Raw genomic sequence first — 27,419 nt, 5'->3', positions numbered from 1 at the left:
GCTGTAGAAACACTGAATAGTAATTATTACTGTAGAAACACTGAATAGTAATTATTACTGTAGAAACACTGAATAGTAATTATTACTGTAGAAACACTGAATAGTAACTATTGCTGTAGAAACACTGAATAGTAATTATTACTGTAGAAACACTGAATAGTAACTATTGCTGTAGAAACACAGCATAGTACATATTACTGTAGAAACACTGACTAATAGCTATTACTGTAGAACCACTGAATAGTAACTACTACTGTAGAAACACTGAATAGTAACTATTGCTGTAGAAACACTGACTAATAGCTATTACTGTAGAAACACTGAATAGTAACTATTGCTGTAGAAACACTGAATAGTAACTATTGCTGTAGAAACACAGCATAGTACATATTACTGTAGAAACACCGACTAATAGCTATTACTGTAGAAACACTGAATAGTAACTATTGCTGTAGAAACACTGAATAGTAACTATTACTGTAGAAACACTGACTAATAGCTATTACTGTAGAAACACTGAATAGTAACTACTACTGTAGAAATACTGACTAGTAAATATTACTGTCAAACCACTGACTAGTATATATTACTGTAGAAACACTGAATAGTAACTATTACTGTAGAAACACTGAATAGTAACTATTACTGTAGAAACACTGAATAGTAACTATTACTGTAGAAACACTGAATAGTAACTATTACTGTAGAAACACTGAATAGTAACTATTGTTGTAGAAACACAGCATAGTACATATTACTGTAGAAACACCGACTAATAGCTATTACTGTAGAAACACTGAATAGTAACTATTGTTGTAGAAACACAGCATAGTACATATTACTGTAGAAACACTGACTAATAGCTATTACTGTAGAAACACTGAATAGTAACTATTGCTGTAGAAACACAGCATAGTACATATTACTGTAGAAACACCGACTAATAGCTATTACTGTAGAAACACTGAATAGTAACTATTGCTGTAGAAACACTGAATAGTAACTATTGTTGTAGAAACACAGCATAGTACATATTACTGTAGAAACACCGACTAATAGCTATTACTGTAGAAACACTGAATAGTAACTATTGCTGTAGAAACACTGAATAGTAACTATTGCTGTAGAAACACTGAATAGTAACTATTACTGTAGAAACACTGAATAGTAACTATTGCTGTAGAAACACAGCATAGTACATATTACTGTAGAAACACTGACTAATAGCTATTACTGTAGAACCACTGAATAGTAACTACTACTGTAGAAACACTGAATAGTAACTATTGCTGTAGAAACACTGACTAATAGCTATTACTGTAGAAACACTGAATAGTAACTATTGCTGTAGAAACACTGAATAGTAACTATTGCTGTAGAAACACAGCATAGTACATATTACTGTAGAAACACCGACTAATAGCTATTACTGTAGAAACACTGAATAGTAACTACTACTGTAGAAATACTGACTAGTAAATATTACTGTCAAACCACTGACTAGTATATATTACTGTACAAACACTGAATAGTAACTATTACTGTAGAAACACTGAATAGTAACTATTACTGTAGAAACACTGAATAGTAACTATTACTGTAGAAACACTGAATAGTAACTATTACTGTAGAAACACTGAATAGTAACTATTGTTGTAGAAACACAGCATAGTACATATTACTGTAGAAACACCGACTAATAGCTATTACTGTAGAAACACTGAATAGTAACTATTGCTGTAGAAACACTGAATAGTAACTATTGTTGTAGAAACACAGCATAGTACATATTACTGTAGAAACACTGACTAATAGCTATTACTGTAGAAACACTGAATAGTAGCTATTGCTGTAGAAACACAGCATAGTACATATTACTGTAGAAACACCGACTAATAGCTATTACTGTAGAAACACTGAATAGTAACTATTGCTGTAGAAACACTGAATAGTAACTATTGTTGTAGAAACACAGCATAGTACATATTACTGTAGAAACACCGACTAATAGCTATTACTGTAGAAACACTGAATAGTAAGTATTGCTGTAGAAACACTGAATAGTAACTATTGCTGTAGAAACACTGAATAGTAACTATTACTGTAGAAACACTGAATAGTAACTATTGCTGTAGAAACACAGCATAGTACATATTACTGTAGAAACACTGACTAATAGCTATTACTGTAGAACCACTGAATAGTAACTATTACTGTAGAAATACTGACTAGTAAATATTACTGTCAAACCACTGACTAGTATATATTACTGTAGAAACACTGAATAGTAACTATTAAATTAAATTAAGTTTTATTGGTCACATATGCGTGTTTAGCAGATTTGTATTGCAGGTGTAGCGAATTGCTAAATATTACTGTAGAAACACTGACTAGTAACTATTACTGTAGAACCACTGACTAGTAACTATTACTGTTGAACCACTGACTAGTAACTATTAAATTAGTTTAAATTACATTTTATTGGTCACACACGTGTTTAGCAGATTTTATTGTGGGTTTAGCGAATTGTTAATATTACTGTAGAAACACTGAATAGTAAATATTTCTGTAGAAACACGGCATAGGATATATTACTGTAGAAACACTGACTAGTAACTATTACCGGAGAAACACTGAGTAGTACATATTACTGTAGAAACACTGCATAGTACCTATTACTGTAGAACCACTGCATAGTAACAATTACTGTAGAAACACTGAATAGTACCTATTACTGTAGAAACACTGAATAGTAACTATTACTGTAGAAACACTGAATAGTAACTATTACTGTAGAAACACTGAATAGTAACTATTACTGTAGAACCACTGCATAGTACCTATTACTGTAGAAACACTGAATAGTAACTATTACTGTAGAAACACTGAATAGTAACTATTACTGTAGAAACACTGAATATTAACTATTACTGTAGAAACACTGAATAGTAACTATTACTGTAGAACCACTGCATAGTAACTTTGTCAAGGGATCTTCATAATCTCCAAATCAATATCAGTATCTCCAAATCAATATCAGTATCTCCAAATCAATATCAGTATCTCCAAATCAATATCATAAATCAGATGAGATTAGTGACACCCAAACTAAATCACAAAACTTTAGCCAGGATGAGGCAGGTTGACATATACTATGTTCTCGCTTCCCAGAAATGCTGTGGTGTGTAATATTGAGCTGTCCCCTTCCCTTCTCCCTGGGAAGGACATCTAAGTGCTAATCCTGGTCTCCAGACTAGTGAAGGTCTTATAGCTTCAGTGACGCTCCGCTGTCTGTCTGTCGTCTACCTTCGCTTAGCCAGGGCTTAAAAAGTGAGCAGGCAGCATTGTTATAAATATACGTGCACACACACACGCACGGGCACACACACACACACACGCACACACACACACACACACACGCACACGCACACACACGCACACGCACACGCACACGCACACACACACACACACAGCCATCTCAGCAATCCCCTCCAAGCTCCACAACCTTTACCTTCAAACCCTGATGCAGTAAATAAATACATCAGAAAGCAGCTTGGGGTTTTAACTCTCTCTCGCCCTCCGGATCACCGGGCTACCACAGACGTGTAAAGAGATATGGTAGACGCACAGACAGCAAAACCATAACTCCTGTTTCAAAGGACCAGGAGAAGCTGCAGGTGTACTGTCTGCACTCAGACTGTTGTTGCCACTTCTGATGGGAAGTCTTAAGACCATAAGGCTCCTGAGACTCAAGTAAGGTAAAAAACTTCTTTAGGGAGTGAAAAGAGATTGAATATTAAGTGGGATTTATTTCTGATTGACATTTTGGATGGGATTTCTGATAGGGAAAGAGAGGGGGTTACATAAGTAGACAGGGACAGTAGGAGGTGAAAAACATACTATTTTCTCAGTACTTTATTAGATACGTAAACAGAAACAACAACCCGGTAAATCTCAAAGAAAAAAAATAAGTAATTATCTTCCAGGCGTGCGAGGCTAAATTCACAGAGCTGTTTAGCGTTTCAGCCGAAAGGGGCACGCTGCGGCCACCAGCCGCCTCAGTTCATTAGTTTAATTGGCTGTATAACATGGGCATGCTCACTCACCACCACAAACTCATCTCTCTCCTCAATGGGGGTAAATGGCACATTACTAAGTCAGAATTATGTGGTACAAAAGGCCTTTGTCCACTCACACCGCCGACGAGCAGACTAAGCAGGCTGAGGCTTCATAAATTGGCTGATAGATTGGTGGGGAGAGGACCATAGAGTCATTATAGACTAGCTAGGTGGTGTGGAAGTAAGACAATGGATGCATCCCAAAAGGCACCTTTATAATGGACTACTTTTAACCAGGGCCCATAGGGAAGCATTTGAGCTGCAGCCTATCTAGTGTAGCAACTGATCTTAGATCAGTGTTTTACTGGAGTTCAAGGGCTTTATAATGAACCCAGATGGAGCTGATGCTGATTAGTCATCTGTATTCAGTACAGTGTCTCATGATTGGGCATACAATTGGGCTTTTTAGTGATTTGATCATCATTAATAAAGGTGCCCTCATTCTTAATGATAAATGCATTAGCACACTTTCACATTTTGTGTGTCTCATATGCTACTGGACATTTGCTAAGATGCTCATCACTCACTCCTTTCAAACTAGTAGGCATTATTTAAGATGTATTCAGTCTTCCACCAGTACATTTACTTTCAGTAATTCCCAGACGTCCTGCTTATTCCCTACAGGAATATTTCAGCCAGGATTTCTGGAAAATCTGGGAAAAATTATCAGAATTGTACAACTCTACAGGCAAGTCTGTTAGAGAGTCCCTCCTTTCATCTGCTCCTACGCAGACGCTTTGCCTGTTGATTGGGAGAGAGTTGAGGAGTTGAGCAGAGGAGACTGAGCGACAGAGACCACCTGTTCCCATCTACTGACTTTAATTGAATAATAATGCAATCAGGATCCATTTACGCAGCGCAATTATGTCTGCGTCTTGTTTACAGTTCACAGTGGTCACAGAAGGAGATCTCATTATTGAAATGGTGGCAGTGGCGCATCTGCGCGAGAGAGAGAGAGAGAGAGAGAGAGAGAGAGAGAGAGAGAGAGAGTGTGTCTCTCCCCTATCCAAGTCCCTCTCTCCCCTGCAGCTGCAAAGAACCAGTGGCTGCTGTGCTAGCAGCGCTGTGACAGCAGACACTTTGAGTGTTCCGTCTGGGCCGGAAGTCTGACCCTGCTCGTCTGGACGGTAATGAGACAGCCCTCGGCAGCTCACGCCTGATGTCCTGGAGGAAGAGCTGAGCAGTCCATTAACATCATCTGACTAACCAGTCTCTGTCACGTTATCTAGTTTGGGACATAATTGAAGGAGCTGATGAGGAAACAGTATGCATGGGAACATACCGAATAATATGTTGCAACAGTGATAGACAGTGGCCATTTCTAAAGGCCAAAATCAAAGGACCACTTTCAAGCAGAAAACAAACAGTTTAAGCTAGTTTGTCAGGAGGCTTTATCCAATATCAAAATCATTGACGTGTATAGTCATTCAATCATATTGTTTATTATATTTACAATATCTAACATCGATATTTCATCTTTCTCTCTTTCTTTTCTGAGCCAAAGCTAAGGCAGTATACTGTAAGAATCCGATGCTCAATTCTCAAAGGTCAAGCCTATTTCTAGTTCAACAACATCATGCTAGTTTCTCAGGAACGGCAATAGAATCAAAGGCCTGAGTGAGTTATCTTAATGAAATGACAACAGCAACCTTCAATGACAGAGTCCCACATGATATCCCATATAATTTCTTTCATCAGTATTTTCACCTCATTCCTTTGTGTTTCTTCCACTGTGTGATGGTGTCCCAAATGGCACCCTATGCCCTATATAGTGCACTACTTTTAGCCGTACTGGCCATTTGGGACATATGTTTATGTTACCGTGACTTTGGGGGTGTGCACTGTGCCAATCCATTGGTGTACATGTAGGACCCATGTTATGCATTCACTTTTAGTTTTGATTGTATTGGCCAGTTCCTGCTGATTGTGAATAACTATAAACTCTGATATATTCAGCATCATGCTCTTGTCATCACTATTCTTCACCGAGGAGGGTCAAACGCCTAAATAGATATAGTCGCTAGAAGGATTTATTTCTCCCCCAAAAAGTCACCTTCAAACCAGAGGACGTCTGAAGTCCATTGTGGCCCGTGGATAGAACTCGTAACATAGAACTCAGAATAAAAGGAACGTGTAGAACACAGACTATACAGCCTCCAGTCAAGAACAAACCGCTTTCATCCTTTCCTTTTCTATGTTCATTGTCTCCTTGGAGCTGTAAAATAGCACTCACATTGGTAAGGGACAAGTGTTTCAGAAATTGAAAACACAAAAGGAAGAAGAAAGATTTTAAAAAAGAGGCCAAGAGACATCACAGTCACTCACAATGACAGCCGTGAGCGACAGAGCTGGAGAGAGATCGGGTGAGAGAATGGACAGAGAGAGAGAGACAGGGAGATTGAGAGAGACGGAGAGAGAGAGAGAGAGAGAGAGAGAGAGGGGAGAGAGAGAGAGACGGAGAGAGAGAGACGGAGAGAGACAGAGAGAGAGACGGAGAGAGACAGAGAGAGAGAGAGAGATGGAGAGAGTGAGAGAGAGAGAGAGAGACGGAGAGAGAGAGAGACGGAGAGAGAGAGAGAGAGATTTCAGAGGCGTCAAACTGAACAAAAGGATGCAGCGGACAGATCGGGACAAGGGGCTAGGGGCTAGCCTAGTAGGATTACTGTAGTCTTTTCATACTGGGACAGGGAAGCTGGGCCCTAATAAGTCTAGCTTCTCAGAGTAGGAGTGCTGATCTAGGACCAGTTTTTCATTTCAGATCACAATGAATACTGTTATATGGACAGGTGGGGCCTAATCCTTGATCAGCAGTCAGTTTTACCTTCTGTCCGTGGCACTGAAAGGCACAACGTGGATCCCCAGAGGCCCGCCGACATTGGACACCTCTACCAGCTTTAGCATGTCACTGTGGGACAATGATGGATGAGGCAGGGGGTGAGAGGGACGGTGGGAGGGAGGAACGCATGTGTGAAATAAAAACAGAAACAGAAAAAATTGAGAATAACACAAAACAACAGGATAACATGACAGGTCTGGGAATGGAGCCTATATCTAGCAGCTAGGGAGATGCTACTGCAGTCACTCACTGGTCCAGTCCCAAATGACATTCGGTTCCCTTTGTAGCGCACTACTTTTGACCAAGGCCCATAGTGAATATTATAGGAAATAGGGTGCCATTTGGGATACGAGCCCTATAGAGATTGGCTTTGGCTCAGCTATGCCTCTTCTCTCATGAAGCCATCCATTATACAGTCAGGCTGAGGAACCAGAGGTCGATTAAAGACCCAAATGGAGACTCCAATTAAGTGATTAAGATCAGGTCTTTGTGGGCTCTGCAGTAAAACTAGCCCCGATGAATTGGAAATGTGGAGCGATGCTTCAGCCCTGCAAATAAAGCTGTGAAGGCGTACAAGGGAGTCACATTAATAATAGTTAAAAAATACATGGAAAATCACATGATGATGATGATGATGATGATGGTGGTAACACTGATGGTGGAGACATGCACTGAGTGTAAGGTGGTCTTGGACAATGAATCTGTAACTATGTAATAATGGTGTATATATTGAGTATAGAACATCTGATTCATGGACACGACAATGTTATGAAGTACTGAGATGAGTGAGTCTATATGGTGTATGCCTGTCATAAGAAGTGGTTATATTACAGGAAGAGAGAGAGTTGGGTGAGTCCATTCCTACCAGGAGGACAGTGGTGTGTAATGCACTTACTTCAGAGATAACGTTGGGGAGTGTTCCACACAGGAGTCTGCTCTCCCCACCGGCTCTATTCTCCCATTCCTCTCTTCCTGCTTCACCCTCTCCTCTTCCTCCTCCTCCTCCTAGACAGACATAAAGAGTGAGTGTGAGAGAAAGAGAGAGAACAAGGTGACAGGGAACATCAAAGACTATACTGGCGGTGACCTAAGCTGTCCTACCGTCTGCGTCTCTGCATCTCATCTCTTCTTTCCTCCCTTCTTTTTAATCCAATTACAGGAGAAGGAGAGTAATGGTCTCTGTTTTAGCGTTGGGGCTCTCTCTCGCTCTCTCTCCGCAACATCCGACAGAGGACAGCCAAGCAACACTGAAGTGGCCGTAATCGATTACTCATACTCAATCAATGTGGATGGGGGGGATGGGAGGAGGTAGCGGTTTGCCAGGTTCTTACAGTAATCTGATAAAGCGACGGGAGGATGAGACACAGGCCATTTGTTTCTTTCACTCTCACTCTCTCTCTCTCTCTCTCTCTCTCTCTCTCCATTTCATTTACCCTTCTCCCTGTTCTTCAGCCAGGGCCATTAGCCATTATACCTCTCTGTCTCCCTGTTTACAGACAGACTCAATATCAGACGGCTGGGGACCTTAGCATCCTCTGTGAGAAATAGGAAGTTCGTATACTGTATTAAAGAGATACATTCACAGTATTCATGATGCACGTAGATAACAATGTAGTGTTTTTGCAGTGGTAGTACCAAAACAAAACAAACATTCATCCACAGCTGATTCATACGGTAAGTGTAATGGTGATATTTCGATCAAGAAGGTATGTGGTGATTCTTTGTTATAATGATGACATTCTGGGGGGGGGGGTTAGTATGTCTAGACACATAGCAGAGAGGGAGAAGACCTGAAATGGTTTGTTAGCCTCTGATATTAATATGCCTACTGCCCCACCCCTACACCTTCCCTCCTCGCTGAAATGTCAAGCACATCTAAATACCCGCTCTGTTCGCTCTCTCATTCTCTTTTTATGGAAATGCATTCAGCCCTTTCAAACGGTGAACCCCTGCGACACGGGAGGGGTTTAGAGGGGGTACTGGGGCCCGTCGGGAGACTCGTATTCTTATTTATACATTTCCGAAGGTGAAGAGAGACTGACATGGGGTCATGACAATTTAATCAGAATAGTGACAGAATCCTGCTGCCAAGCAGCTGCTGTTTCCTCTATTAGGTGTTTCTATAAAAATTAGTCAATCCAATCACCTTTGTCCCCAATGCAAGGCCCCGGTTCTGTTGTTTTTAATTATGACAGGTCTCATGTGCCTCCTTGCTTTTATTCATATGCTTTCTATTGGAAAACAAGGGGGATACTGGCATACTGTACAGTGGGACCTCAACGGACCTGGCAACCCAAGGGTACCTGGCAACCCGTGGAATGCTTACATGAACTATAAACAGAGGACTGAAGGATAACATAATGGTGGAGGTGAAGGGAAAAGAAGGGAAGGAAGCATGTGATAATGGAAAAATAAATACAATCAGGTATCCAAAAGTGGAATACTGAGGAGGAGAAAGGGAAAAATATTTAAAAAATACAGAGTTCAAAAAAAAAAAAGCCAGATAATTTGCATAGAGCATGTATGCAGGGGAAGACGAATGGCGGAGTGCTCTTTGCTTGTTGCCTTTGACAATAGGGTTTAGATGGCTGGGTTGAAGCCGAGGAAGAGGTGGTGATTCACATTTATCATTACTGACACTGACAAGTAATTAACTCCCATAACAGTTGCTCTCGGTGACAAGCCTTGCTGTTTGTTGAGTGACAATTTTGTATGACATGAATGCATCTCTGCTCCCGAGAATCTCTATCCAGTGGAAAGGGAGACCTGTCGAGCTGAGGCTGAGCTAAGCGGTAGAGGTGGAGGAGTGGAGTGGATGACGGGAGGAGACAAGGAGTGGAGGAGAGAGTGAGGTATCAGTGTGTGGAGCTCATTGGTGCACAGATGTGAGGAGAGGTTTCTATCCATGGTTCACAACAGAGATAGGTAGCAAGATACCCACATGAAAAAAGTACTACACTATGGTATAAATAGAATAGTATTCACTGTAATGTTTTTGAAGACTTTACTGTAGTATTCACTGGACTAAAGTTATCAAAAACACGACGGCGAAAACTATTATTTACATTTAACTACAGAATAATTACTGACTTAAAAGAAAACGAGTATATACTAAATTAATGTAGCGTTTTTGCAGATTGTGGTATACTGTAGTATTTACTGTAGCATGCTGTGGTATTTATTGTGTTTTTGCAGACAAATATTTTTTTGCATAAATTATTGTAGTATTTACTAGTGTTTTTGTTGTATTATCTTTGACATAGAAGTGGAGGTTTTCTCCTCGAAGAAACCTACTGGAGAAATTGTAAAAGAGCAGGTTTTCCATAACCTACCTGTAGGTAGGCAGGTATGACTGGGGTCTGAACAGATAGTTCAGAGCTTCTGCTCTTTTCTAAAACCTGTAGAGAATACAATATAATTAGGATTTATACTTGGCATATATGTTTCTCACTTATGAGTGACACAAATTGGGATATGGGGTATGGGGGAGGGGAATGGGCAGAGTATATCATTAACTTATAGGGGACTGCACAGTTTTTGCGGACATTCATGTAGTACTTAAGAAACAAAAGTTGGTAATGCTGTAGTATTTACTATAGTATACTCCAGCATTCTATAGTAAGTACTACACATGATCGAGGGATACTACAGTGTGTAGTATAATACTCTACAATATACTACAGTTTACTACATAATTATATAGTAAGTGATGTAGTCAAGTCTAGTATTTTTTTCATGTGGAGGGAGTGAGGGAGACAAAGAGTTGGAGAGAGAAATACAAAAGAGTGAAAGAACGAGAGAGCAAGCGAGAGAGACATATAGTAAGGTAGATATAGTAGTCCCCTGAGGGATAACTGGTGACTGACATCCCTGATGGACTGATTGACTGAGTGACTCAGAAGCAGTGGGTGTCACTCTCTTCTTGTCACCAAGGGCAGAAAGAGCCTTACACTGGCTGCCAGCCCTGCTCTATTGTCCATCTGTCTCGCTCTCTGTCTCATTGCCAGTACTAAGCATTTAGTGACAGGAGAGGTGAGCCACTAGCTAACGAGACACCTCTCTATCGCTCTCCTTCTCTCTCAGGTGGGTTCTATGTATAGTGGACGAGGAGGGGGCTTGGTTTTAACTTTTTAGGTCCGTTACAATGAAGTAAATCTTGTGCCTTTAACGATGTAACTACAGGGCCAATAAAGCTATTTTTAAAATCAATCTCTCTCTCCATCTCATTCCCCTGACTATAGTTGGCCGGACAATGCCTTCCTTCCTGATCAGAGGGGAAGTAGCGCTGCAGCGTTTCACCTCTCTCTGCACCTCACTTTAGGTCCTATCTGTGTTGTGCAGAGTCAGACATGGTGGAGTGAAGGGGCCTGAGAGCACATCTCTCAACACATGGGGCTGGGATGGCTGTGTGCTGTGCGGGCATGGGGCTGGGTCAGAGCCAACTGCCTCTCCAACAATGATAGGAAGCACAGCGTTAGGAGCCTGGCGGTTAGACAGCCAGTGCATTAGATTATTGAAGCAGATATGAAACTTGGCTTGGCAGTCAGACGGGGAGGGAGTAGAGGGAGGGACTGTAATGTGCAGAGTGCCGTTTCCTTTCGCAGATTGAGTGGTGAGAGAGTGGACAGGGGGAATAAGGAGGATACGGGGTAGGGCTGCTGGATGCAGGACTAGCTACCTGCTGGGTCACGGATTGACCCCGAAACAAACACATTGACGCATGGGTGCACATACATTGTCTGCTCGCTGGAGGGTTGGTGGTAAGGGTGTGTGCCGAGTAACCTTCCATCAGATCCCATCCTGAAGGAAACACTGGGATGGCCAAAAAGAAACACTGGGATGGCCAAAAAGAAAACACTGGAATGGGCAAAAAGAAAACACTGGAATGGCCAAAAAGAAAACACTGGAATGGCCAAAAAGAAAACACTGGAATGGCCAAAAAGAAACACTGGGATGGCCAAAAAGAAAACACTGGGATGGCCAAAAAGAAAACTGGAATGGGCAAAAAGAAACACTGGGATGGCCAAAAGAAACACTGGAATGGCCAAAAAGAAACACTGGAATGGGCAAAAAGAAACACTGGGATGGCCAAAAAGAAACACTGGAATGGCCAAAAAGAAACACTGGAATGGCTGGAATGGCCAAAAAGAAACACTGGGATGGGCAAAAAGAAACACTGGAATGGCCAAAAAGAAACACTGGGATGGCCAAAAAGAAACACTGGAATGGGCAAAAAGAAACACTGGGATGGCCAAAAAGAAACACTGGAATGGGCAAAAAGAAACACTGGGATGGCCAAAAAGAAACACTGGAATGGCCAAAAAGAAACACTGGGATGGGCAAAAAGAAACACTGGAATGGCCAAAAAGAAACACTGGAATGGGCAAAAGAAACACTGGGATGGCCAAAAAGAAACACTGGAATGGGCAAAAAGAAACACTGGGATGGGCAAAAAGAAACACTGGAATGGCCTAAAAGAAACACTGGAATGGGCAAAAGAAACACTGGGATGGCCAAAAAGAAACACTGGAATGGCCAAAAAGAAACACATGGGAATGGCCAAAAAAAACACTGGAATGGCCAAAAAGAAACACTGGAATGGAATGGCCAAAAAGAAACACTGGGATGGCCAAAAAGAAACACTGGAATGGCCAAAAAGAAACACTGGAATGGCCAAAAGAAACACTGGGATGGCCAAAAAGAAACACTGGGATGGCCAAAAAGAAACACTGGGATGGCCAAAAGAAACACTGGGATGGCCAAAAAGAAACACTGGAATGGCCAAAAAGAAACACTGGGATGGCCAAAAGAAACACTGGAATGGCCAAAAAAACACTGAAAAAGAAACACTGGAATGGCCAAAAAAAACACTGGAATGGCCAAAAAAAACACTGGGATGGCCAGAAAGAAACACTGGAATGGCCAATAAGAAACACTGGGATGGCCAAAAAGAAACACTGGGATGGCCAAAAAGAAACACTGGAATGGCCAAAAAGAAAACACTGGAATGGCCAAAAATAAATACTGGAATGCCCAAAAAGAAACACTGGAATGACCAAAATGAAACACTGGAATGACCAAAAAGAAACGCTGGAATTACCAAAATGAAACACTGGAATAGCCAAGTGTAACAAACACTTTGACGTGTGAAAAGAAATCCATATTATTATGTTGAAATGAGGAAGGGGAAGAGGGTGAAGGAAGGGTGGAGGGAGGCTTTCCTCTCATTCACAAAGGTCAAGGCCAATAATTGCATCCTCATTACATGATAGAGCTAATGTGGTTACAGTGCAGTCCAAGAGACAGAGACAAATGAGACCATACAAGACACTGGCACCATGTCTGGCATAACATGATAGAGTGGACATTGCTTCTCTAGTCACCATAATGCAAGGACAACTACAGTATAACTACAGTAAAGAGATACAGTTAGTAAAGGCTTCCTAAAGCCTTTAAATCAGGGTCAATTCCAATTGAAGTTAAATAAAAATGAAATAACTGAAATAATGGCATCTACAGTATTTTCAATGCTTTCTCAATAAACTGAAAATAAACATTCAATTTCAGAATTTTAACTTCAAATCACTTCCTGAACCCCAACCCTACATTAAACCCTTGACTACACTGCTGAATCGTGACTCAAACGACTGGGATCCACTCTTAAACAGATCCTGTCAACAATTATTTTTCCAACTGTCATTCAAGTTTAATTTGTCACGTGCACAAGTACAGTGAAATGTTTAACTTGCAAGCCTTACCCAACAGTGCAGTATTCAATATCAAAATAGCATAAACAAATAAACTCTGAAAAAAATAAACGTCCTCTCACTGTCAACTGTGTTTATTTTCAGCAAACTTAACATGTGTAAATATTTGTAATGAACATAACAAGATTCAACAACTGAGACATAAACTGAACAAGTTCCACAGCCATGTGACTAACATAAATGGAATAATGTGTTCCTGAACAAAAGGGGGGTCAACAACAAAAGTAACAGTCAGTATCTGGTGTGGCCACCAGCTGTATTAAGTACTGCAGTGTATCTCCTCCTCATGGACTGCAGCAGATTTGCCAGTTCTTGCTGTGAGATGTTACCCCACCCTTCCACCAAGGCACATGCAAGTTCCCGGACATTTCTGGGGGGAATGGCCCTAGCCCTCGTCCTCCCATCCAACAGGTCCCAGACGTGCTCAATGGGATTGAGATCCGGGCTCTTCTCTGGCCATGGCAGAACACTGACATTCCTGTCTTGCAGGAAATCACGCACAGAACGAGCAGTATGGCTTGTGGCATTGTCATGCTGGAGGGTCATGTCAGGATGAGCCTGCAGGAAGGGTACCACATGAGGGAGGAGGATGTCTTCCCTGTAACGCACAGCATTGAGACTACCTGCAATGACAACAAGCTCAGTCCGATGATGCTGGGACACACCACCCCAGACCATGACGGACCCTCCACCTCCAAATCGATCCTGCTCCAGAGTGCAGGACTTGGTGTAACGCTCATTCCTTCGACGATAAACGCAAATCCGACCATCACCCCTGGTGAGAGAAAACTGCGACTCGTCAGTGAAGAACAGTTTTTGCCAGTCCTGTCTGGTCCAGCAATGGTGGGTTTGTGCCCATAGGCAACATTGTTGCCGTTGATGTCTGGTGAGGGCCTGCCTTACAACAGGCCTACAAGCCCTCAGTCCAGCCTCTCTCAGCCTATTGCGGACAGTCTGAGCACTGATGGAGGGATTGTGCATTCCTGGTGTAACTTGGGCAGTTGTTGTTGCCTTCCTGTACCTGTCCTGCAGGTGTGATGTTCGGATGTACCAATCCTGTGCAGGTGTTGTTACATGTGGTCTGCCACTACGAGGATGATCAGCTGTCCGTCCTGTCTCCCTGTAACGCTGTCTTAGGCATATCACAGTACGGACATTGCAATCTATGGCGCTGGCCACATCTGCAGTCCTCATGCCTCCTTGCTGCATTCCTAAGGCACGTTCAAGCAAAGGAGCAGGGAAACTGGGCATCTTTCTTTTGGTGTTTTTCAGAGTCAGTAGAAAGGTCTCTTTAGTGTCCTAAGTTTTCACAACTGTAACCTTAATTGCCTACCGTCTATAAGCTGTTAGTGTCTTAACGACCGTTCCACATGTGCATGTTCAGTAATTGTTTAGGGTTCATTGAACAAGCATGGGAAACAGTGTTTAAACGCTTTACAATGAAGATCTGTGAAGTTATTTAGATTTTTATGAATTTTCTTTGAAAGACAGGGTCCTGAAAAAGGGCCATTTCTTTTTTTCTAAGTTTATATAAATAAAACTACAGTATATAGACAAAATTTGTGTGGTCTCATTGTAACAAAGGTCTCATTGTAACTGTACGAGTTCAGTTATTTTCAACCAGAGTGACCATATAGATCATGTAAGACTGCCCTCCCTGGACAAAAGAGAATTGTGGATTTCAATAATTCATATCCTTTTAAAGCTCTGGGTCTGACCAGAGAGCATTCCTTCCTAACCTGACTGTTATTGATGAGGGCTCGAACATTTGAGTCTCCGTCCGCTTGAGATTTTGTTATTGACTCAGTGATTGATTTAAGCCCTTATAATTAGCTGTCCCTAATTGAATTAATGTTCCATTTAACGATACAGCAGCCCAGAGCAGAGGGAAGCCGTGTCATTGATAGATCTGCCTGGACTCATATGAAATCCTGGTTGGCAGATGATGTACTGTAACACAGATGCAATTCATTGACAGAGAAGACAGGAAGAAACAAACTATCCCCTCCGGTCCAGTTCTCCAAATGCCAGTCTTTTCTGCAACACACAACACACCCTTTCAGACTGATGTGGACAAATGTGACCCAGGTAGGCTCACATCTCTGATTTAATTTGCTTAATAGCATTAAGAACCTGTTTGGGCTTTAATTTGCTTAAAGTAAATCCACGTCATACAGAATGCAAACTTTTATACCCTATTAGCGGTGCGTCTTAAAACCAAAGGCAGACAGGGAGATTTAAAGGTTTGATGTCTTTGTTGATTAAAAGGGGAGAAAACTACATCAACTCGACTAGAAATAGAACTGGGGGCGAATGTGAAGTTTACGACATCTGAGATTCAGTGCCAGGGAAAATAGATTTCATTAGCCAGTAATGGAGCTTGGTGTGTTTCCTAACTGCATTATGGGTAGCTGATTCCTGCATCCCTGTTGGCATCTCTGCTGCCCCCTGATTGGCTGAAGCCTCTTTTCCTGGACTGATGATTAAGAACGTCGTGCTTTGGTCAGCGAGATCAAAAAGACAGCATAGAAAAAACACAGCGGCCACAGTGAAACAAACTTATCCGTTACTCCGATAAAGTACTTGTTCGTCTTGTTTTACTCTCATCTTGGATATCGTTTCTCAAAAGGAATAGTCTTATAATGAATCTATACTGTATCTTAGATATCGTTTATCAAAAGGAATAGTACATCTAATCCCTACTTGGGAACGTCTGCTTTGAACAGTTCTGAGCCCATGGGTTCTGAGTCGGAATCAGAGAGGAGAACACGTCCTCATCAGAGAGTCAGCCTGTGTTTCTCCCCATCGGCAGAGACACGGACAGCCGGCCTACACAGGGTTACTCTACTGTCATTTCTTTCCCGTGTGTGTGTGTGTGTGTGTGTGTGTGTGTGTGCAAAGCTTTCTCTGAAGAATCGGAATCTAATAATTTCCTCAGTAGATGCTGTGCTAGACAGAATATAGCTGCTGTACATTAGAGTTGTATTGGAGACCTACTATTGTAGCAATGCAAGTGTTCTGCTTCCGCCCTGGGCCTCTCCTGTTGGGTATGACTTTGACTTCAGCGCTCAGCAAATTAATGAAATGGGTTAATCCTATTTTTGCATTAAGGATATACACACTATTCTTGGTTCTCTGAAGAGTTGTCAATGGTGTGGCTTTATTGAGAGGCCTTAGTAATTGCAATGGCTGCGTGTCTTTCCCTTGCCTGACTAACCACTTGACATGAATGGAAATTGCACGTGGCTCTCCTCTCGTTGAGATCTTAGTTGTTCATCAACACAGTGAATCATCTGATATGCACATGTAGTATTATCACATATGATACGCTCATAGACAGTATGGTTTATGCCTTCATACTCGCCCACCGTTACCGCCACAGAGAAAAAGTGAACAGCAACGTGAATTACATTATCAGGACCGTCTCAGTGTCCACATAATGATGTTATCTCTGGTTTCTGCCTTTTTAACCTTCCTTAAACACAACATAAATGTAAATAACAGTCTAGAACTGTCTGATGACTCGGGACGGGTTGATGCATTGGCTGCGTTAATAGGGTAGTTCAGATGGCTGATTCAAATGACCTGACGACTCTGAGGGAAGAGGGGTTAATGACAGGGGAGCAACAGCCACATCCAATCTAATCACGGAGACGTTTTGGAGGTCTAATTTGGGATAATGGCAGTTAGCTCTGAGGGATGGGTGACATGGGAAGGGAAATGGGCTTTTGTACAGTCTCACATTTGACTGGGTTTTGAGGAGGTCAAGTTGTTTTGCAATCAACATATCTGTGGCATATCCTCAACTTGGCCTCATGGTCAAGGAACAACAACGTTTAGAAGGATAGTATCCTTTTCTCTAGCGTCTGAGGCTATGTACCAAATGGCACACTTTGCCCTATGGGCCCTGGTCAAAAGTAGTGCACTACATAGGGATTTGCCATTTGGGATGCACTCGGTCCCTTACTTGATTAAGTAAGGTGAGGTGTGTTTGTGTCTCCACTCAATCTCTAGGTTGAGCGTGAACTGTGGAGCTGAATGGATGAGTGTGAGGCTTGGTCATGAACTGAGCATTAACATGTGGTACATTTAAGCAATAAGGCACCTCAGGGGTTTGTGGTATATGGTCAGTATACTATGGCTAAGGGCTGTTATTAGGCACGATGCAACGCCCTTAGCCATAGTATACCGACCATAAACCCTTGAGGTGCCTTAATGCTATTTTTAACTGGTTAACAACGTCATTAGAAGAGTCTAAATAAATGTCTTGTCACACCTGTGGTAGAAGGTCTGATAGACCCTGACTGACAGCCAATCAGCATTCCAGGCTTGAACCATCCAGTTTATAATAAGCATTAACTCAACTCTAAAGTAATAACTGAGCTCTACACGAACTGAACTCTGTGGATCTTTTCACTTGAACTGAGCTCTGTGGTAATTTTAGCAGATGAATCATCATTTTGAGCTGATTAGGGGCCAGGACAGTCGTCTTCTCTGCTCTGAACATCTAATCCATCTCTCAGAGTGTCTGTGAAGGTCAGTGAGCGTCTCGTCCGTTAGATACCGCCAGACTGACACAGAGACATAAACGTATGTCAGTATTTCAATGACGTGTAAAACAGATAGAGGACAGTCAAGTTTCAAACAGCTGAACCGTAACTAAATATACCTATTCCACGGTATCTCATGTGAGCCCTGGTCAAACGCAATGCACGAAAAAAGGAAGAGGGCGCAACTCGGGACACACCCTAGAAATTCCAATTCCAATTGAAATGAAATGGAATTGATCCCATCCCTGCAGGGAGTCAACCAGTATCTAAAGCAGAGAGCAGAGACACACCATGTCTCCCCATTAGTATGCTACAGGTTGTTTCCTGTGCAGACCTCATCATAGACACCTCAAAGAGGTACGTCTGAAGGAGGATGATTGATGTGGTCCTATGAATGACTGAACAGGAGCAGAGTACACACTAGAGATAGTCATTACCGAGGAGCCAGTCTATTCCTCAGATTAACTTTTGTTTGCTGTGTTGCCCCGAGAGCTTCATTTTCAAGATGGTGGGAGGAGGTGGCGCTTCGTTCATTTATTTTTAATTGCTGGAGTCTGAGATTCTGGGGGTCGGGATTCATTTGGCTGTGTCCTCGCTCCATGGGTGGGTAAATGAAGTGGACTCAGAGAGGACCGGTAATGAAATGAGGTCCCAGCGGACGCACTGTTTGACTACTCTGCTTCCAGGACAAATAGGACTGGGGGACTATCTGGAGGTGAGGAGGAAAAGGAGTGCATTTAAGTTCAAATCAGTATCTGCAAACAAATGTTCTCGAGAGGGAATATATATATATATACACACACACAGTGGGGAGAACAAGTATTTGATACACTGCCGATTTTGCAGGTTTTCCTACTTCCAAATGCAAATGAATTACTTAAAAATTATACAATGTGATTTTCTGTTTTTTTGTTTTAGATTCCGTCTCTCACAGTTGAAGTGTACCTATGATAAAAAATTACAGACCTCTACATGCTTTGTAAGTAGGAATCACAAATTTGTTTACATCCCTGTCAGTGAGCATTTCTCCTTTGCCAAGCTAATCCATCCACCTGGGCAGGTGTGGCATATCAATAAGCTGATTATAAACAGCATGATAATTACACAGGTGCACCTTGTGCTGGGTTCAATAAAAGGCCACTCTAAAATGTACATTTTTGTTACACAACACAAGGCAACAGATGTCTCAAGTTGAGGGAGTGTGTAATTGACATGCTGACTGCAGGAATGTCAACCAGAGCTGTTGCCTGATAAATTAATATTATTTTCTCTACCATAAGCGACCTCCAGCGTCATTTTACATTATTTGGCAGTACGTCCAACTGGAGATGATGTGTAACCATGCCAGCCCAGGACCTCCACTTCAGGCTTCTTCACCTGCGGGATCGTCTGAGGAGGGGGATGATGAGGAATATTATTATTATTACTATCCAGTTTGAGTGTTTGTTGCAGCTCGTTCCAGTCGCTAGCTGCAGCGAACTGAAAAGAGGAGCGACCCAGGGATGTGTGTGCTTTGGGGACCTTTAACAGAATGTGACTGGCAGAACGGGGGTTGTATGGAGAGGATGAGGGCTGCAGTAGCTATCTCAGGGGGGAGTGAAGCCTAAGAGGGTTTTATAAATAAGCATAAATTAGTTGATCTTGCGACAGGTATACAGAGATGACCAGTTTACAGAAGAGCATAGAGTGTAGTGATGTGTCCTATAAGGAGCCTTTCTGTCTGTAATAAAGTCCTCAAACTAATTTTGATTACTTGTCCTCTCTGATGTATTGTTGTCTCTACCTTCTTGCCATTTGTGCTGTTGTCTGTGCCCAATAATGTGTGTACCCTGTTTTATGCTGCTACTGTGTTGTGCTGCTGCCATATTGCATTGCTACCATGTTGTTGTCATGTTGTGTTGCTAGCATGCTGTGTTTTTTATATGTTGCTGCCCTGCTATGTTGTGGTCTTAGGTCTCTCTTTATGTAGTGTTTGGATGTCACTCTTGTCGTGATGTGTGTTTTGTCCTATATTTAAAAAAATATGTGCCCCAGCCCACGTCCCCGCAGGAGGCCTTTTGCCTTTTGGTATGCCGTCATTGTGAATTAGAATTAGTTCTTAACTGGCTTACCTTGTTAAATAAAGGTTAAATCAAATAAATCAAATACATTGGCTGGGCCTGGCCCCCCAGTGGGTGGACCTGGTTCCCAAGTGGGTGGACCTGGCTCCCAAGCGGGTGGACCTGGCTCCCCAGTGGGTGGACCTGGCTCCCAAGCGGGTGGACCTGGCTCCCAAGCAGGTGGACCTGGCTCCCCAGTGGGTGGACCTGGCTCCCCAGTGGGTGGACCTGGCTCCCCAGTGGGTGGACCTGGCTGGGAACATGGTGTCTGGTAACATGACCGAATACAAACAGTGCAGCTATTCCCTCCGCAAGGCTATCAAACAAGCTAAGCGTCAGTACAGAGACAAAGTAGAATCTCAATTCAACGGCTCAGACACAAGAGGCATGTGGCAGGGTCTACAGTCAATCACGGACTACAGGAAGAAATCCAGCCCAGTCACGGACCAGGATGTCTTGCTCCCAGGCAGACTAAATAGGCAGACTAACTTTTTTGCCCGCTTTGAGGACAATACAGTGCCACTGACACGGCCTGCAATGAAAACATGCGGTCTCTCCTTCACTGCAGCCGAGGTGAGTAAGACATTTAAACGTGTTAACCCTCGCAAGGCTGCAGGCCCAGACGGCATCCCCAGCCGCGCCCTCAGAGCATGCGCAGACCAGCTGGCCGGTGTGTTTACGGACATATTCAATCAATCCCTATACCAGTCTGCTGTTCCCACATGCTTCAAGAGGGCCACCATTGTTCCTGTTCCCAAGAAAGCTAAGGTAACTGAGCTAAACGACTACCGCCCGTAGCACTCACATCCGTCATCATGAAGTGCTTTGAGAGACTAGTCAAGGACCATATCACCTCCACCCTACCTGACACTCTAGACCCACTCCAATTTGCTTACCGCCCAAATAGGTCCACAGACGATGCAATCTCAACCACACTGCACACTGCCCTAACCCATCTGGACAAGAGGAATACCTATGTGAGAATGCTGTTCATCGACTACAGCTCGGCATTCAACACCATAGTACCCTCCAAGCTCGTCATCAAGCTCGAGACCCTGGGTCTCGACCCCGCCCTGTGCAACTGGGTACTGGACTTCCTGACGGGCCGCCCCCAGGTGGTGAGGGTAGGCAACAACATCTCCTCCCCGCTGATCCTCAACACTGGGGCCCCACAAGGGTGCGTTCTGAGCCCTCTCCTGTACTCCCTGTTCACCCACGACTGCGTGGCCACGCACGCCTCCAACTCAATCATCAAGTTTGCGGACGACACAACAGTGGTAGGCTTGATTACCAACAACGACGAGACGGCCTACAGGGAGGAGGTGAGGGCCCTCGGAGTGTGGTGTCAGGAAAATAACCTCACACTCAACGTCAACAAAACTAAGGAGATGATTGTGGACTTCAGGAAACAGCAGAGTGAACACCCCCCTATCCACATCGATGGAACAGTAGTGGAGAGGGTAGCAAGTTTTAAGTTCCTCGGCATACACATCACAGACAAACTGAATTGGTCCACTCACACAGACAGCATCGTGAAGAAGGCGCAGCAGCGCCTCTTCAACCTCAGGAGGCTGAAGAAATTTGGCTTGTCACCAAAAGCACTCACAAACTTCTACAGATGCACAATCGAGAGCATCCTGGCGGGCTGTATCACCGCCTGGTACGGCAACTTCTCCGCCCTCAACCTTAAGGCTCTCCAGAGGGTAGTGAGGTCTGCACAACGCATCACCGGGGGCAAACTACCTGCCCTCCAGGACACCTACACCACCCGATGTTACAGGAAGGCCATAAAGATCATCAAGGACATCAACCACCCGAGCCACTGCCTGTTCACCCCGCTATCATCCAGAAGGCGAGGTCAGTACAGGTGCATCAAAGCTGGGACCGAGAGACTGAAAAACAGCTTCTATCTCAAGGCCATCAGACTGTTAAACAGCCACCACTAACATTGAGTGGCTGCTGCCAACACACTGACAATGACACTGACTCAACTCCAGCCACTTTAATAATGGGAATTGATGGGAAATGATGTAAATATATCACTAGCCACTTTAAACAATGCTACCTTATATAATGTTACTACATTATTCATCTCATATGCATACGTATATACTGTACTCTATATCATCGACTGCATCCTTATGTAATACATGTATCAGTAGCCACTTTAACTATGCCACTTTGTTTACATACTCATCTCATATGTATATACTGTACTCGATATCATCTACTGTATCTTGCCTATGCTGCTCTGTACCATCACTCATTCATATATCCTTATGTACATATTCTTTATCCCCTTACACTGTGTATAAGACAGTAGTTTTGGAATTGTTAGTTAGATTACTTGTTGGTTATTAATGCATTGTCGGAACTAGAAGCACAAGCATTTCGCTACACTCGCATTAACATCTGCTAACCATGTGTATGTGACAAATAAAATTTGATTTGATTTGATTTGGCTCCCCAGTGGGTGGACCTGGTTCCCCAGTGGGTGGACCTGGCTCCCCTGTGGATGAGCTGATGCCCTCCCAGGACCACCCATGGCTGCACCACTGCCCAGCCATGTGAAATCCATAGAATAGGGCCTAATTGATCTATTTCAATTGACTGATTTCCTTCAATGAAGTATACCTCACTAAAACCTTTGAAATTGTTGCATGTTGCGTTAATATTTTTGTTCAGTATAGAAAGCAACAACCATTGTGTCTATTTAGGTAAACATATTAACATCATGTCTACTCTTTGCCAATGAAATACTAGTTTACTGAGCTATCTGCTTACTTTTAGACCAATCGTGCAAAAACGTCAAGTCAGATTCATGTCGCCTACAATTCAAGACAGCACCGCACCCTCTCAGGCCTTATCCATGGCAAACCTAATGGAAGGAGAAAGCAGATTGGTTCTAGTGGAAATCCTGAATATATTTAGGGAATAACAGAGCACATTTTAATGCATAACAACAAGGTCTACACACACACACACACACACGCACAAAAAAATCTGTATATGTAAGACGGAAGAAATGTCAGAAGGAGAAAAGCACAATGGCGAGACAATGAATCTATCGCAATGCTGTTTGTTTTTAATGAGCCACTTATATCCAAGATATTTCAACTAAATGTGACCAACCTACCTAAATAGCATTGTATTAATGCATTTCTCCATCTAAAAAGGCAATGAAAAGAGTATCCAGGATCCACAGACACTGGCTTAAGCCTCAGTGGGCTCACCTGCATGCTATAGGCCAGTGGAGGCCAGGCCAAGCCAGCTGGAGCTAACCACAAGACAAAAGAGGACAAGAGAACACAGCTAGTACCCTGGCTGTGAATTTGTGTCGTCACACAAAGGACATTTTTCATCGCTCTCTCCTTCTTTCTCTATTTCTCTCCTTTCTCAATGTCACATAAAAAACATCCCATTGCCCCCATTCAACCCCCATCCGCTTTTGTTTCCCATTGATGCAAATTAAATGTGGCTCTTTGCTTTAAATGGAGAATGGACCTTCCTGCCTGGCCCTTCCACACAAGCACGCCCACACACACACTCCCTGGGCTTGAGATGTTTACTGCAGGCTAGAGCCATGTTACATTCCTACAGCAATTTCAAATCTGTGGCCCTCTAACGGGAACCAATAAAACAGTGTGAAAAGCTCATTGTGACCCTGGACCTCATTGTGCCAGTGTGGAATCATTGGAGCACAGGGAAGGGAAACGAACAAAACATAAAAGAGAGAGGAGCGAAAAGAGGAGAGAGAAGAGAGAGTGTAAAAAGGAGAGAGAGAGAGAGGGAGTGGAGAGAAAGAAAGAAAAGGGAAATCAAATAAATAGTGTTGAATTATTCAGCACTGAGGGAAATCGGATCCTGTCAATCACCTAAAGTCCATCTTTTGCCCCACTGCAAACCCTGGCAGGGAAATAAATGGTGCTTAACCGGTTAGCCTAATAGGTGTGGCAGAATATGGCTCTTATTAGCTCTCAAATATTGTATTTGCATTGTGGAAGCTGGACTGCATGGTTCTGTCCCAAATGGCACCCTATTACCATGATAGTGCACTACTTTTGACCAGGCCCCATAGGGTAGTGCACTATAAAGAAAATAGGGTGCACACCATTTGTGCACTGCACTGCAGCATGTCCTTTTTCTTTCCTGGTTTTGACTGCTTAATTGCCTCCAGGTGATGATTATTCAGCTTGGAACTACAGAGAGACACTACTTAATGTCAAAGTGGCTCTCTAAAGTAACTTTTTGTGTCTGCCCTTAAATGAGCAATTTGATGTATTGCAAAGTTTTTGAGAGCGTAGCTACAGTAATTTCTACGGACTGTCAACAATAGCTGCCTGGACAAAGTCAGCTCCATTTGTAAATGTCCTTTGAGCAGACCAGACAGGCTCGCCTTAAAATGTTTGACTCTCTTTCATACTATGACTAGGCAGAATACTCTGAAGGCTTTTCAGCAGTAGGCCTCCAGTATGCAATATAACTAAAAGTGAGCAGTAGAATCCTTGCTTTTAGACTGATTTAATGGAAAATAAATAACGTTAATATTGCTTCTCCTAGTCCGGTTGTCAATCTCTTCTTTGATTCAACGTACACTCTAAACACATTTCATACAAATAAGGGTAATAACTTCCTTGTTTTACAGTACTTCCATGTCTGACTCTGTGCTGCTGTTGCTTGGTCCAACTTTTCCCCGTACGAGGCACGCTAGGGCCTTCTATTCCCACAAGTCATTATGGTGTGGTGCTAAGGTGCTCCTGCTTCCTATGATTTGTAGCTAATGAGCTGGCACCCCTGCCCATGTTCAATTATTCTCATCGAGAAAGTGATTTCTCACTCCACGGAGCAAATCGGAAAACTCACTCGCTAATTCTAATCAGAACGTGGAAAGAAATGTCCCATAAATAAGGTGATGATAAAATATGCTGGAGCAGGTTGAGATGGAGGTGGAGGGAGATTGAGGGAGAGAGAGCGAGAGAGAGAGAGAGAGCAATGAGAGAGAGAGAGAGAGAGAGAGAGAGAGAGCAATGAGAGAGAGAGAGCAATGAGATAGAGAGAGAGGAGATGGAGAGAGAGAAACAATGCCTTTCACCTCTTAAAGTAACCTCAGCATAGTTTCACTTGATGTCGTCATCTTTGACGTGCATGGCAGAGATGTCTCCGCTCTACACTTCTCCAGATCTGTTTACTGTCAGAGAAACAGTCCAGACAGACTGTCGCTGTTGTTCATTCTGAAGGGCCAAATGAAGGAGGTAGGAAAAGCTGCCTGAGTGGTAATCAGGTGTGGCAAGAAGAAAAAGATAATCGACATGAGTGCAAGACAGGTGAGTGTTTGTCTGTGTGTTTATGCATGTGCCTGTGTCCATGCATTTAGACATGTGAAGGAGACACAAAAAGGCAGTGGCTCTTTGAGCAACACAGCCAACTGTCACCAGTCCCCCCCCTCTCTCTCTCTCTCTCAGAGCGGCGGAGGCTAGCTGGGGGTAAATTAGTCCTGAGAAATAAGTACCAGACAGGCTGCAGGGACAACCAAAAAATGTGCAGGAACAGCCCAAAAAGCCCAAAACGGTGGAAATGAGATAAGAAAAATTTGTCTCCAAAACATTCAGCAGAGTTGGCTATGAGTTAGGAAAGGAGAGAAAGAGAGAGAGAAAGAGAGAGAGAGACTTTCAAGGGGATCAGGAAAGGCCAAAGGGGCAAACTGTGTGGGAAGATATCTGAGAGCAGGGGACTTTAATTGTGCTGCTTCCAATGCTGTTTGCATTAAAAGCCTGACGATTGTTATGCCTTTATAATGCAGTCCCAGCCATAGGCCGTTTCAGACACGTAGGCTACAGTCCCAGGGAGAAACGATTGTCTGGGCCATTATGGCTCAGATTAAGTTGTCAAATTAAGGCAGAACTTTACTGGTGTGAAGGGCGAGAGGAAGAGGTGAAGAGAATTCTGAATCCCAATAGAGCGAACATACATTACAGTAAGAGGAGTAGAGAGCAAACCCTGGGTAAAAGCTGTTTAACTAGGCCTATTTACTTCAAAAACTAGTAGAAATACAGTGTTTGGAAAATAACCTCATAATCGTTGTGTGTTTTGATAAGACAATAAAATATCTGCGAAATGATCATGGAATTACAACTGTAAAAATAGAAAGTCTCAAAACACCATGATTGTGTAATGACACCATGAAAAGTAATGCATCTCAGCTGACATCTGGTGTTTGGAAGGTGTTTGAATGTAAACCCTATGGAAGTGTTTTAATACTCAGAATGTGTTTTAAAACAGAAATGAAGTACTCTAAAACACCCAAAGTGGTTCTTTAACCTTAACCTTTGTGAAAATACTTTTTGGGGGTTTCAGTGCATGTAAAAGACAGCATCAAAACACAAACTATCTCTCATACAATCAATGGTTTAGAAATACAAATGGTTTATAGCCTAAATATAGATCGATGATAATAGATACAATTGTTCTATGTTTATTTAGACAGATTATAAAAGGAAAGGGCAGTAAGATGGTACATTTTGTTGGAATTTGACCCACTCGACCACACAGCAAGAAATGATTCTGGGGTAGCAGAATGACTCATGGCACATGTGACCTGTTGGTCACCACCTAACAATGACCATACCATGACCCTAGAAGTGACCACTGACCAGGATGAAAAGGTGAGGACAGAGGAGTGTGGGATGTTATCTGTCATCTCAGGCGGAAGACGGCAACAAGACCCTATCCCCAAGCACCATATTAACCCTGTCCTGGGCGTCCCCAAGCACCGGTTTGACCCCAGGTGACTGGAACCCAACACTTGACCCTCACCATGGCCACCTACTTATGTTGATGGGTTAGTGGATGCTGTGTCATAAATAGGATCAGGAAATAGTCCTGACCTGGTGACTTGACCAGGAACGACTCTGGTCTCGAGTTAAAACTTTTATTGGTCAGGAAAACCTCCTATCTGCAGTTAAAACATCTCAGCAGTTGTCTGACTCTCTGTCTGACAAATGACTGCTGCTCCCTCCCTCTCCTCTCCTCCTCCTCTCCTCTCCTCTCCT

At 42.9% G+C, this 27,419-nt stretch overlaps 1 protein-coding gene and 1 non-coding gene across 5 annotated transcripts in view; both read right to left on the bottom strand.

Moving 5' to 3' along the window:
• Positions 1-27,419, bottom strand: part of LOC112215584 (partitioning defective 3 homolog) — a 595,003-nt gene that overhangs the window by 294,601 nt on the left and 272,983 nt on the right. For 3 of the 4 annotated variants that reach the window (XM_042299093.1, XM_042299095.1, XM_042299094.1), the window contains exons 6-8: positions 10,287-10,352; positions 7,850-7,959; positions 6,940-7,023 (exon numbers count right to left, since the gene is read on the bottom strand). In XM_042299093.1, the coding sequence (XP_042155027.1) occupies positions 6,940-7,023; positions 7,850-7,959; positions 10,287-10,352 (260 nt within the window). The remainder of the gene's footprint in view (positions 1-6,939; positions 7,024-7,849; positions 7,960-10,286; positions 10,353-27,419) is intronic. The other variant, XM_042299096.1, reaches the window with a different exon arrangement.
• On the bottom strand, positions 10,222-10,276 carry LOC112216644. The gene has a single exon (XR_002948371.1). It is a non-coding gene; the product is annotated as a U7 small nuclear RNA (small nuclear RNA).

Source organism: Oncorhynchus tshawytscha, linkage group LG16 (assembly GCF_018296145.1).
Source record: "Oncorhynchus tshawytscha isolate Ot180627B linkage group LG16, Otsh_v2.0, whole genome shotgun sequence".
Taxonomy (NCBI): Eukaryota; Metazoa; Chordata; class Actinopteri; order Salmoniformes; family Salmonidae; genus Oncorhynchus; species Oncorhynchus tshawytscha.
Note: the sequence above shows the minus strand (reverse complement) of the source record. Positions and strands in the feature narration are given on the sequence as shown.